The following is a 12,843-nucleotide window of genomic DNA, read 5'->3' as shown; positions in this document are numbered from 1 at the left end:
TTGAACAAATCATAGCTGAAAACTTTCCTAATCTGGGAAGGGAAACAGACATTCAGATCCAGGAAATAGAGAGATCCCCCCTAAAATCAATAAAAACCGTTCAACACCTAGACATTTAATAGTGAAGCTTGCAAATTCCAAAGATAAAGAGAAGGTCCTTAAAGCAGCAAGAGACAAGAAATCCCTGACCTTTATGGGGAGGAGTATTAGGGTAACAGCAGACCTCTCCACAGAGACCTGGCAGGTCAGAAAGGGCTGGCAGGATATATTCAGGGTCCTCAATGAGAAGAACATGCAACCAAGATACTTTATCCAGCAAGGCTCTCATTCAAAATGGAAGGAGAGATAAAGAGCTTCCAAGACAGGCAGCAACTGAAAGAATATGTGACCTCCAAACCAGCTCTGCAAGAAATTTTAAGGGGGACTCTTAAAATTCCCCATTAAGAAGAAGTTCAGTGGAACAATCCACAAAAACAAGGACTGAATAGATATCATGATGACACTAAACTTATATCTGTCAATATTAACTCTGAACGTGAATGGGCTTAATGACCCCATCAAAAGGCGCAGGGTTTCAGACTGGATAAAAAAGCAGGACCCATCTATTTGCTGTTACAAGAGACTCATTTTAGACAGAAGGACACCTACAGCCTGAAAATAAAAGGTTGGAGAACCACTTACCATTCAAATGGTCCTCAAAAGAAAGCAGGGGTAGCCATCCTTATATCAGATAAACTAATATTTACCCCAAAGACTGTAGTGAGAGATGAAGAGAGATACTATCTCATACTTAAAGGATCTATCCAACAAGAGGACTTAACAATCCTCAATATATATGCCCCGAATGTGGGAGCTGCTAAATATTTAAACCAATTAATAACTAAAGTGAAGAAATACTTAGATAATAATACACTTATACTTAGTGACTTCAATCTAGCTCTTTCTACCCTTGAGAGGTCTTCTAAGCACATCTCCAAAGAAACGAGAGCTTTAAATGATACACTGGACCAGATGGATTTCACAGATATCTACAGAACTTTACATCCAAACTCAACTGAATACACATTCTTCTCAAGTGCACATGGAACTTTCTCCAGAATAGACCACATACTGGGTCACAAATCGGGTCTGAACCGATACCAAAAGATTGGGATCGTCCCCTGCATATTCTCAGACCATGAAGCCTTGAAATTAGAACTAAATCACAACAAGAAATTTGGAAGGACCTCAAACATGTGGAGCTTAAGGACCATCCTGCTAAAAGATGAAAGGGTCAACCAGGAAATTAAGGAAGAATTAAAAAGATTCATGGAAACTAATGAGAATGAAGATACAACCATCCAAAATCTTTGGGATGCAGCAAAAGCAGTCCTGAGGGGGAAATACATCGCAATACAAGCATCCATTCAAAAACTGGAAAGAACTCAAATACAAAAGCTAACCTTACACATAAAGGAGCTAGAGAAAAAACAGCAGATAGATCCTACACCCAGCAGTAGAAGAAAGTTAATAAAGTTTCAAGCAGAACTCAACGAAATCGAGAGCAGAAGAACTGTGGAACAGATCAACAGAACCAGGAGTTGGTTCTTTGAAAGAATTAATAAGATAGATAAACCATTAGCCAACCTTATTAAAAAGAAGAGAGAGAAGACTCAAATTAATAAAATCATGAATGAGAAAGGAGAGATCACTACCAACACCAAGGAAATACAAACGATTTTAAAAACATATTATGAACAGCTATACGCCAATAAATTAGGCAATCTAGAAGAAATGGACGCATTCCTGGAAAGCCACAAACTACCAAAACTGGAACAGGAAGAAGTAGAAAACCTGAACAGGCCAATAACCAGGGAGGAAATTAAAGCAGTCATCAAAAACCTCCCAAGACACAAAAGTCCAGGGCCAGATGGCTTCCCAGGGAATTCTATCAAACGTTTAAAGAAGAAACCATACCTATTCTACTAAAGTTGTTTGGAAAGATAGAAAGAGATGGAGTACTTCCAAAGTCGTTCTATGAGGCCAGCATCACCTTAATTCCAAAACCAGACAAAGACCCCACCAAAAAGGAGAATTACAGACCAATATCCCTGATGAACATGGATGCAAAAATTCTCAACAAGATACTAGCCAATAGGACCCAACAATACATTAAGTAAATTATCCACCATGACCAAATAGGATTTATCCCCGGGGACACAAGGCTGGTTCAACACTCGTAAAATAATCAATGTGATTCATCATATCAGCAAGAGGAAAACCAAGAACCATATGATCCTCTCATTAGATGCAGAGAAGGCATTGGACAAAATACAGCATCCATTCCTGATCAAAACTCTTCAGAGTATAGGGATAGAGGGAATATTCCTCGATATTTTAAAAGCCATCTACGAAAAGCCCACAGCTAATATCATTCTCAATGGGGAAGCACTGGGAGCCTTTCCCCTAAGATCAGGAACAAGACAGGGATGTCCACTCTCACCACTGCTATTCAACATAGTCCTGGAAGTCCTAGCCTCAGCAATCAGACAACAAAAAGACATTAAAGGCATTCAAATTGGCAAAGAAGAAGTCAAACTCTCCCTCTTCGCCGATGACATGATAATATAGATAGAAAACCCAAAAGCCTCCACCCCAAGATTGCTAGAACTCATACAGTAATTTAGTAGCGTGGCAGGATACAAAAATCAATGCACAGAAATCAATGGCATTTCTATACACTAACAATGAGACTGAAGAAAGAGAAATTAAGGAGTCCATCCCATTTACAATTGCACCCAAAAGCATAAGATATCTAGGAATAAACCTAACCAAAGAGGTATAGGATCCATACCCTAAAAACTATAGAACACTTCTGAAAGAAATTGAGGAAGACACAAAGAGATGGAAAAATATTCCATGCTCATGGATTGGCAGAATTAATATTGCGAAAATGTGAATGGCACCTAGGGCAATTTAAACGTTTAATGCAATCCCTATCAAAATACCATGGACTTTCTTCAGAGAGTTAGAACAAATTATTTTAAGATTTGTGTGGAATCAGAAAAGACCCCGAATAGCCAGGGGAATTTTAAAAAAGAAAACCATAGCTGTGGGCATCACAATGCCAGATTTCAGGTTGTACTACAAAGCTGTGGTCATCAAGACAGTGTGGTACTGGCACAAAAACAGACACATAGATCAATGGAACAGAATAGAGAACCCAGAAGTGGACCCTGAACTTTATGGTCAACTAATATTTGATAAAGGAGGAAAGACTATCCACTGGAAGAAAGACAGTCTCTTCAATAAATGGTGCTGGGAAAATTGGACATCCACATGCAGAAGAATGAAACTAGACCACTCCCTTTCACCATACACAAAGATAAACTCAAAATGGATGAAAGATCTAAATGTGAGACAAGAGTCCATCAAAATCCTAGAGAACACAGGCAACACCCTTTTTGAACTCGGCCACAGTAACTTCTTGCAAGATACATCCACGAAGGCAAAAGAAACAAAAGCAAAAATGAACTATTGGGACTTCATCAAGATAAGCTTTTGCACAGCAAAGGATACAGTCAACAGAACTAAAAGACAACCTACAGAATGGGAGAAGATATTTGCAAATGAAGTATCAGATAAAGGGCTAGTTTCCAAGATCTATAAAGAACTTATTAAACTCAACACCAAAGAAACAAACAATCCAATCATGAAATGGGCAAAAGACATGAACAGAAATCACGCAGAGGAAGACATAGACATGGCCAACACGCACATGAGAAAATGCTCTGCATCACTTGCCATCAGGGAAATACAAATCAAAACCACAATGAGATACCACCTCACACCAGTGAGAATGGGGAACATTAACAAGGCAGGAAACCACAAATGTTGGAGAGGATGCGGAGAAAAGGGAACCCTCTTCCACTGTTGGTGGGAATGGGAACTGGTGCAGCCACTCTGGAAAACTGTGTGGAAGTTCCTCAAAGAGTTAAAAAATAGACCTGCCCTACGACCCAGCAATTGCACTGTTGGGGATTTACCCCAAAGATACAGATGCAATGAAACGCCGGGACACCTGCACCCCGATGTTTCTAGCAGCAATGTCCGCAATAGCCAAACTGTGGAAGGAGCCTCGGTGTCCAACGAAAGATGAATGGATAAAGAAGATGTGGTTTATGTATACAATGGAATATTCCTCAGCCATTAGAAACGACAAATACCCACCATTTGCTTCAACGTGGATGGAACTGGAGGGTATTATGCTGAGTGAAGTAAGTCAATCGGAGAAGGACAAACAGTGTATGTTCTCATTCATTTGGGGAATATAAATAATAGTGAAAGGGACTATAAGGGAAGGGAGAAGAAATGTGTGGGAAATATCAGAAAGGGAGACAAAACATAAAGACTCCTAACTCTGGGAAACGAACTAGGGGTGGTGGAAGGGGAGGAGGTCGGGGGATGGAGATGAATGGGTGACGGGCACTGAGGGGGGCACTTGACGGGATGAGCACTGGGTGTTATTCTGTATGTTGGTAAATTGAACACCAATAAAAAATAATTTGTTAAAAAAAATGAATGTGTAGAGATTGAAGAGAAGGAGCCACAGACCACAGTAGGAAATAAATCTATAGCTTATTTAACTTTTAAAAATTCCAAACGTAATCATAAAAATCTTACAAAATTTAAGAATTAAATAAACCTAAAAATGAATTTAAAATGAATCATTACCTAAGTTATCCAGATAATTTTTATTGGATTAATTTCTCCAGAAAACTGCCTTAAGCTCTCCCTTATTTTTGTAAATTCAGCTGGATCTCTGACTCTAAAGTGTTTCATCAATACACATCAATGTTAAATGTTTGCAGGAATATGTGATGACCAATAACAGTATCAGAATAATTTAAATGCTTGATTTCCTCATCAGCCTAAGTGCTTTCTGTGATTAGGATGTATCCGTATGAATGAAGCAGCAGTTGGCCCCAAATGAAACTGTTTCTATTAAGCATATGCTAAATCAACGCCACTCTCTATCTGAGCATAAATGAAGATAAAACACTCAACATTATGATTCAATTAAAAACCTCCAAGATACGTTACCTGCCGCCTCGAGCACTGAAAGGCACTACATGGATTCCCAGAGGCCCTCCATCGTTGGGGACTTGTACGAGCTTTACCATATCACTGTGAGACAATGATGAATGAGGGAGCATGAACAGGTACTGTAAACACACCAAAACCGAAACCAAACCAAACCAAAAAACTGCTACAACACAGATGTACAATAAACAAAAGAGAACAAAACAAAAACTTCATCAAGCACACACACATACACATACACATTCTGGAATATAGGCATGGTGATGAGAGCGACATTAAACACTACATACCTGAACGCTAGTCTGATGGCATGGAGAGAGAGCAATCATCAGAATTGACTACATTAAAATGATACAGAACCATTTCTCTCGGACCACACTCTTTTATGTATAGTACAAGTACACACTTTGTAAGTCAAATCTCTAGATTTCCACTGAAAATTTTCCATCCCGGTATTTATTTCAAGGATAATGAAGATTAAACGAATGAAGGTGTTTTGGCTGCACAGCACTTTAAAGTTTACAAAGTGCTCCCGCATAAGTCACATTATTGATCCTTCCACTATTCCAATGAGGTCAAAGCTTCTGCCTCTGAAGGAGACTGTGCAAACGTGTGATCAAGCTATCTTTACTTCCCACATTGTTCCACAACAATTCAAGGTCCTAAACTTCTGTATATGTACCACAATGCAGGGAATGAAACTCGTTTCTCAAAACCAATAGATATCTGTTAAAAATCAAACACTTTCTATAAACGTTTGGAACTGAACTTTAAAGTCATGAAGAGAGATATAAGTAACAGGAAGTTACTTCTATTACATAACTAAAGTACTATTAATATAATAAACCTGAGTTTAATGAAAACGTATAATTTGGAGAATGTAAATTTTCTTAATTTTTTAAATGAGATTTCATTTTCTTTATAAATTTCCTAAACAGGTCTTATCGGACAATCAATTTTTTAAAAAGAATACTTCAATTAAATTTTTAGTTGAAGCAACCTGGACAACTGTAAAGATTACCAATGGATTTGACAAAAATTGCAGTATAGTTTTTATATAATGGAAATGTCAGTTTTTCAAATGTATTTCTTTTTTTTTCTTCAAATGTATTTCTTCAATAAAAACCTAAAGTTATTCTATATACTATTAATGTCCTGGTTATATAATTCAAAGACTAAAAGAAAATTAAATATAGTGATATCAAACAAATCAAAACAAAATTAAGAATATGTGCATAGATTTAATCACAGAAACTAGGAAAAAATTTAAAATTCTGCAATACTGCCAAAATATTAACTGAAGTAGTAATAATTAAATGAATTGACTTTTTATAATTTCATAGGATTTCACATCTTATTTTAGACACTATTACATATCATTTGAATATCTAATGATTAGTTTGTCAACTGAAAATAATATGGTAACTTTAATAAATTATTTTATTTATTCTACACTCTTTCTAAAAAGAACTAGGACATAGCAAGTACTTCTTAAATGTAATAGAGAGTGCTGGTTGCTGTCTTTCTAAACATAACTGATTCTAGACCCTGTTTAATCTCACTGAGAAAGTTCTAAGAGCCTTCCTTTGGAAGACCAAGAAAAGACAGAATTAAGAGTTTAAATGCTAATTATCTAGGCCTCCTCAACTTTCACCCAAAGTCATACAAAATTTCAGAATAACTGCTTCCCTGGTCTAAACTACCATGGGAAGAAGTCCTGAGAACACCATCCACTTAAATGTGGCAATACTTAAGATAACTGTAATGTTGTGATAAGATAGTAATGTTTTCTCTGTCCTTTTATATCTAAAGTTATGGTTAAGTTATATCTAAAGTTAAGGTTATACCTAACCTATGACTCTAATTTTTCAACAAATATCTTGAGAGATTCAATTTCTTCAAATCGAAAAAATATATATTCAAATGACTAATGCTTAGATAATTCTAACTGGTTTTTCAAGTAACACCTATCTACACATTTTTTAAATTTAGCGAAGTTGAAGAACAAACAATGACCAAAACACTGACATACAAAGCAATTTGAAAACAGTTACACTGCTCTTAACACAACAAACATTTTCAATCAAATACTATTTTGTATTATAATTCAATAGTATTTGCCAAGGCATGAAACTCAGGACATGTGATTTCCATGCTATATTTCTTACATTAGGTAATTAACTCAATAGATGAAAGATGCTCTTTGGAAAACAAATCAATGCAAGGCATGTTTTTAAGCACAAACATTCCGCATGCCATATGCTTTTGGAATACTTGCTGATATCAGTGATGCTATATTGCAAATTTAGTTAAAACCACCAGTAACAACAACAACAACAACAACAACAACAAAACCATCAGTAACTTACTCTAGAGAAAAGCTGGATATGTTCTCCAAACCAGTGTCAGCATGTCCAACAGGTTCAACACGACTGTTGTCTTCTGTCCCATCCTCATCCTAAGAGACACACATCACAAAGAAAAGTATACTCTGTTAGGTTTACTTCCATAATGTGAAAGGAAATTAGATAAAATGGGAATTTAATAGGTATTTTGATGGTTTACATCATAGGTGTTACCTAGGTCCTTTCTCTAGGGACAATCACCTTTAATGATCAGACAGGTATATCTCTTTTTTTTTTCTTTTAATTTATTTTATTCATGAGAGACATAGAGAGAAAGAGAGAGAGGCAGAGACACAGGCAGAGGGAGAAGCAGGCTCCATGCAGGGAGCTTGATGTGGGACTCGATCCAGGGTCTCCAGGATCCCAACCTGGGCCGAAGGCGGCACTAAACCGCTGAGCCACCAGGGCTGCCCCAGACAGGTATATCTCTATGACAAGCTGTATTTTAAAGCAACAGCCCCCTGAGTTAGCATATCCAAGGAGGTGGACAAGACACCACTGCAAAAAGGAAAGTGCTTCTACTTAGGTGAACTTTCTTATCATTTTTATTTCACTTTTTGGTGTATGTTTTCAGGAATAATCACACATTACTACAATGTTACGCTAAGTAAATGTACAGGTAATGGGTAATATGTTTAAAATTTTTACTAATCCAAATAGTTGAGAGCATTAAAAACCTTAACAACTACCAAAATCTTCAAAGTTCCTCAGTTCCTACTACATCAGCTGCTCAAAATGAGCATGCAGTAAGTATCGTCCTAGACTCAAATCCTTCATCCTCTGCAATTTCACATCAAGTCACCCTAAGTCAGTTAACTGGTTATTTAGAGGTATCTATGAAGACATTAAGATCTTCACCATAAAGAACCACTTCTGTTTACTTCCATTATGAAGTACCAAGCATAGGGAGAGGCACAAACAGCAAAATAATCAACCCCCACTTTTGTACTCCTCCTTTTAAGAAGGTATTATTTTGTAAAAATTATATTCCAACATGTTGTAGAAACTGGTAAGTATGCTGCCACTACAAAAGTTACATGCGGAATAAATGTGATAGCGCAAAAATAAGTGAAATGAAAAAATAAAAAAATAAAATAAATAAATGAATGAATGAATGAATGAAATGCCACTTAAGAATATGCCTTATTTTATGACCTTGGCCACTGTCTTTTCATTAAAGAGTTCACAGTTAAGTTGGCTTTTCAGGATAATTGGGAAAATGATAAACATAACTGACTGATATCAAAAGTCTTAGGAACCAAATTAGAATATTTAGAAAAGCCTTGAAACCTCCAATCATAGTTGCTAAGAGGCTTAGCGTGCTTCATCTTGGATCCAGTGTCTGGTATCCAATAGATACTCTATATATTTTGCTAATAATAACATAATCATCCCTAGAAATCTGTGGGGTAATAAGTTTCCAAATACACATAAATAAAATTTATTTAATCTATTTCTTAGAAGTTTATATGTATAACTTATAATTTGTTAGGTCCATCCTTTCCACTATATAAATTTGGTAACAGGGATTTTCTATGTGAATTTATTAAACCACCTATATAGGAATCTACTATTAAAGAAAAATTTTATATTTTTAATTACGTATTTGAAAGAGTCATAGTAGGAATTTATATGCCATCAGCAAAGACATCAATCAACAAAATGATAAACGTCGTAGGTTCAACACGGTGTTAAATAATATTTTAAATTCTTCGAGAAATATTAAGGCAACACAGAGCAGTCAATAATACCCACTTGACATTTCCTCTGAGTATCTGAGTAAATAAGAAAGTGAATGCACCAAGTTTTTCTATGAGTTGTAGATAGGTTCCATGTGTCCTCAATGGTGGTGCACTGCATTAAGCCAAGGTACTTGAAGATTGATGATCCTATGTTTTAAGAGGCTCTACTATGCACTTCTCAGTCATCTATCTCTTTTAAGCACAAGCACACAATACATTTCAAAGGTTAACCAGCATCTTAAAACCTAAAAACCAAGCTTTAGATGTAAACAAGAACTCCTAAAATTATGGTTTTTCCATTGGCAGTAGGGGTAGGGAGAAGAGCAAAGTGATCATTTATAAATCAGATGGAAAACATCAAAATAATCTTTCCAATTAAAAACATTTCATTTCAGGATTCATTAATAATTTAAGCATCAGTGAAATGCCACCATGATGTAGAAACACCTAAGTTCTACTATGACACAGCCACATAAATGAAAGGCCCCAAACTACAGTGATAAAACAGTAACTGATAATTTACACATTCATTGTCCCCACAGTGGCCATTATCTGGCCCCCAAGAGCATGCAGAATATTATTTCATGCAGCTCTATATGGTGTTGAGTTTAGATCACAACACTGACCGCCTGGGCTGACCTGCAATTGCTCTGGGAACCACAACTTGAAATTTCCCAAATTCTGGATGTGTAAAAATCAGCTCCTACGTTGCTTTATTTTGTTGTTTTGTACTTTTAAAAAGCTGTGACTGAACAGTTACTGAATTCCATTACAGACATAGAAAATGAAACTTGGCTTTTATTTATGTCAAATCAATATTAAAGGCCTAAAATATTAAACTACACAAGGTTAAAAACTTCCAGGTGAGACAATATACTTTTTTATCTTTGCCCTTCTCTCCATTTTATAGCATTTTATAGGGCAACCTGGGTTCAAGAATTAAACAGACCTGAGTATGAGTGCTAAGTCTACTATTTGCCAATTTTATATCCTTAGCAAGTTATATACCCCTTCTATATTTCTATCCCTTCTGTAAAATACAAGCAATAAAAACATATTTCTAGAACTACTAAAAGGGATAATGTAATCCATATAACAAGCATAATGTGGTGCCTAATACACAGTAACTGCCCACCAAATGTCAGCTGGTACTGAAAAGACAAATAAATGATAGATGACATATAAAACACACCTCAAATAAACAATTTAAGGGAATGTTACACAATTATATTTTAAGAGTATATATTCATCCATTCATACTTTGGGCCTTACAAGACAACTTAATAGTAAACATATTACATCCTCAATTAAATTACAAAATCAACATTTTAAAAACATTCACAAACCTTGATTCATGTTGCATTTTGCTATATACAAAGTATCTTCATCATAAAATGTCGTTGAAATGAGAAAACACATTAAAAAATGTAAACAACAATATTGGGTATAACCAAATAAATGGCACGAGGACAAAACACAACACTATGGGTTACTGGTTGAGGAAATTTTCAGAAGAAAAACAGATGTCAAGAATTGTGAAAAATCTATGATTTGATCCCACTTGAAAGTTCCTAACTTAGCCTGCATAGTGGCATGAATGCTAGTGGAAAAAATAAGAACCCTGGGTCAGAGACAAAGGACAGCTTATTACAGTAATCGCCAGAGTATCATCTTTTTAGACACTTCTCTCCAGTGAAAATTCTCACAAAGTGATGTGGAGAAAACCAGGGAACAGTGGTGCACACAGAATAATAAACCTGAGCGTGGGAACCCAAATATCTTACACAGACAGCAGCTTGTCTGTCCGGTGCTATGAGGGAGACCCTGGATCTGCCTTCCAAGGCTCTTTGCTGCACATACATCCTTGCAGGACTGTCCAGGATAAAGGCCTCTGCTCTCAAGACATACACAAATGGGAGAGAGGAAAGGAGAACTGTCTCCCCAAAGCAGAGTTTAATGTAAGCATTGCCAAATGGTAGCATTTGTATGACTCCCAGCAAACTAAAACTATTAGCCACAAAATGCTCTATCATGACAATGCCTTCTTCAAGTAATATTAAATTCTACTAGGTAAAAGAGTCATACCTTCTATATTAAAACAAATTTTTCAGTGGAGAATTCTTTTTTTTTTTTAAGTTTTATTTATTCATTCATAAGAAAGACACAGGCAGAGGAAGAAGCAGGCCCCCTGTGGGGAGCCCGATGTGGGTGGGACTCAATCCCAGAACCACAGGATCATGCCCTGAGCCAAAGGCAGATACTCAACCACTGAGCCACCCATGTGCCCCTCAGTGGAGAATTCTATGTTCAACAAACCAACCAAACAAAAATCAAGTACGGAAGTTGAAAACATTTTTCAGATGGGCAAACTCTTTACTTCCCATGGACCCTTTCGTATAAAGAATTTTTGGATGGAATCCAGCAAAACCCAAGAAATTCAATTATGCAATGGATGGAACCGAAGTAAAGTCCCAAAACAAGGTGAAAAGATAGCCCAGAGAAGCAGAAGCCAAGTCAGATTAGAGCAAGAAGAGAAGTCTGGAAAGTCAATCTCCCTGAGAAAAAAGAGATTAATAATTGGTCTGATATTTTTGAATACTTGGGAAATATTTTGACAGACCTGTTAGAGAATGTGGGGCGGGGTCGGGGGTAGGTTTCCGAAGTACACAGATAAAACAAAATAGATTTTTAAAAGGTCAAAGCAGTTGACTCCAGGAACAACAAAGGAAAATGTGTAGGAAAGAATATTTAATCAGAGTACCTACTTGGTTATGCAGTGAGCCATAAACTGCTATATAATGTGACACAGGCTACTGATTTCATGTAGACTCATGATGTAATAGCGAGGAAATGAGAACATGAAAAGTAAAAGTGGCATAAAAGGGAAAAACCTTCATCTTCCATTGTGGCAAGTCAACAGATGTCAATAACTGGTAACCAGGAAAGAACAACATAAAATTTTATTTAGGAACATGGAAGTAAATACCACAATGTCTATATAAATAGTCCTCTGGAGAGAGGGACTGGGAGAAGCATGAGGAGCAGAACACAGAGTGCTTGTTTTTTCATTAAAAACCTTCTAGTGTTATTTATATATTTTTATTCTGATGACATATTTGAGATGCCCGAAGGACCCTATGGCAGGAAGTCCAACTTGCCAGCAAGGTAGCATCCTGCTTTCATCTTTGAGAAAAGCAGTCCACATTGTGTGCATCCCCCAGCTGGCAGCTCAGGTGCAGAAAAGGACTCACATCAGCAGGTTGCAAGGGCATCCCTGGCTACAAAGCCTCACAGAAGTAGGTACCCCAAAACAACATTGTAGGCAGAGCTGCTTGTCATATATTTACAGTTTTTTTAGTCCATCCATATGCAATTTACTAGAGATCACTTTCACCAAAGATAACGGATGGAAGCCTTTATCAGGTTTTCAGAAAAAGCCAAAAAAATAGCCAAAGTTCTCGTGCAAAAGAAGGGAATGATTTTGTGAACCCTGTGCCTACCATACTACATTGATTTAAGCAAGTTTTTAAAAAGATAGAAGAGTTCTAGTCAAAGGAGAGAAAAGAATAGGAAAAAATTAATATTTGATAAGCTTGGGTGTGGAGGATGAGTTT

General features: G+C 36.6%; 1 protein-coding gene across 33 annotated transcripts in view; it reads right to left on the bottom strand.

The window, feature by feature from the left end:
* The window catches only part of PARD3 (par-3 family cell polarity regulator), a 651,639-nt gene that overhangs the window by 279,517 nt on the left and 359,279 nt on the right, over nt 1-12,843 (bottom strand). For 31 of the 33 annotated variants that reach the window (XM_049099647.1, XM_025478472.3, XM_025478486.3 and 28 more), the window contains 2 exons: nt 7,452-7,540; nt 5,083-5,166 (listed from right to left, as the gene is read on the bottom strand). In XM_049099647.1, the coding sequence (XP_048955604.1) occupies nt 5,083-5,166; nt 7,452-7,540 (173 nt within the window). The remainder of the gene's footprint in view (nt 1-5,082; nt 5,167-7,451; nt 7,541-12,843) is intronic. The other 2 variants (XM_025478491.3, XM_025478483.3) reach the window with 1 other exon arrangement.

This window comes from Canis lupus, chromosome 2 (genome assembly GCF_003254725.2).
Source record: "Canis lupus dingo isolate Sandy chromosome 2, ASM325472v2, whole genome shotgun sequence".
Classification (NCBI taxonomy): domain Eukaryota; kingdom Metazoa; phylum Chordata; class Mammalia; order Carnivora; family Canidae; genus Canis; species Canis lupus.
Note: the sequence above shows the minus strand (reverse complement) of the source record. Positions and strands in the feature narration are given on the sequence as shown.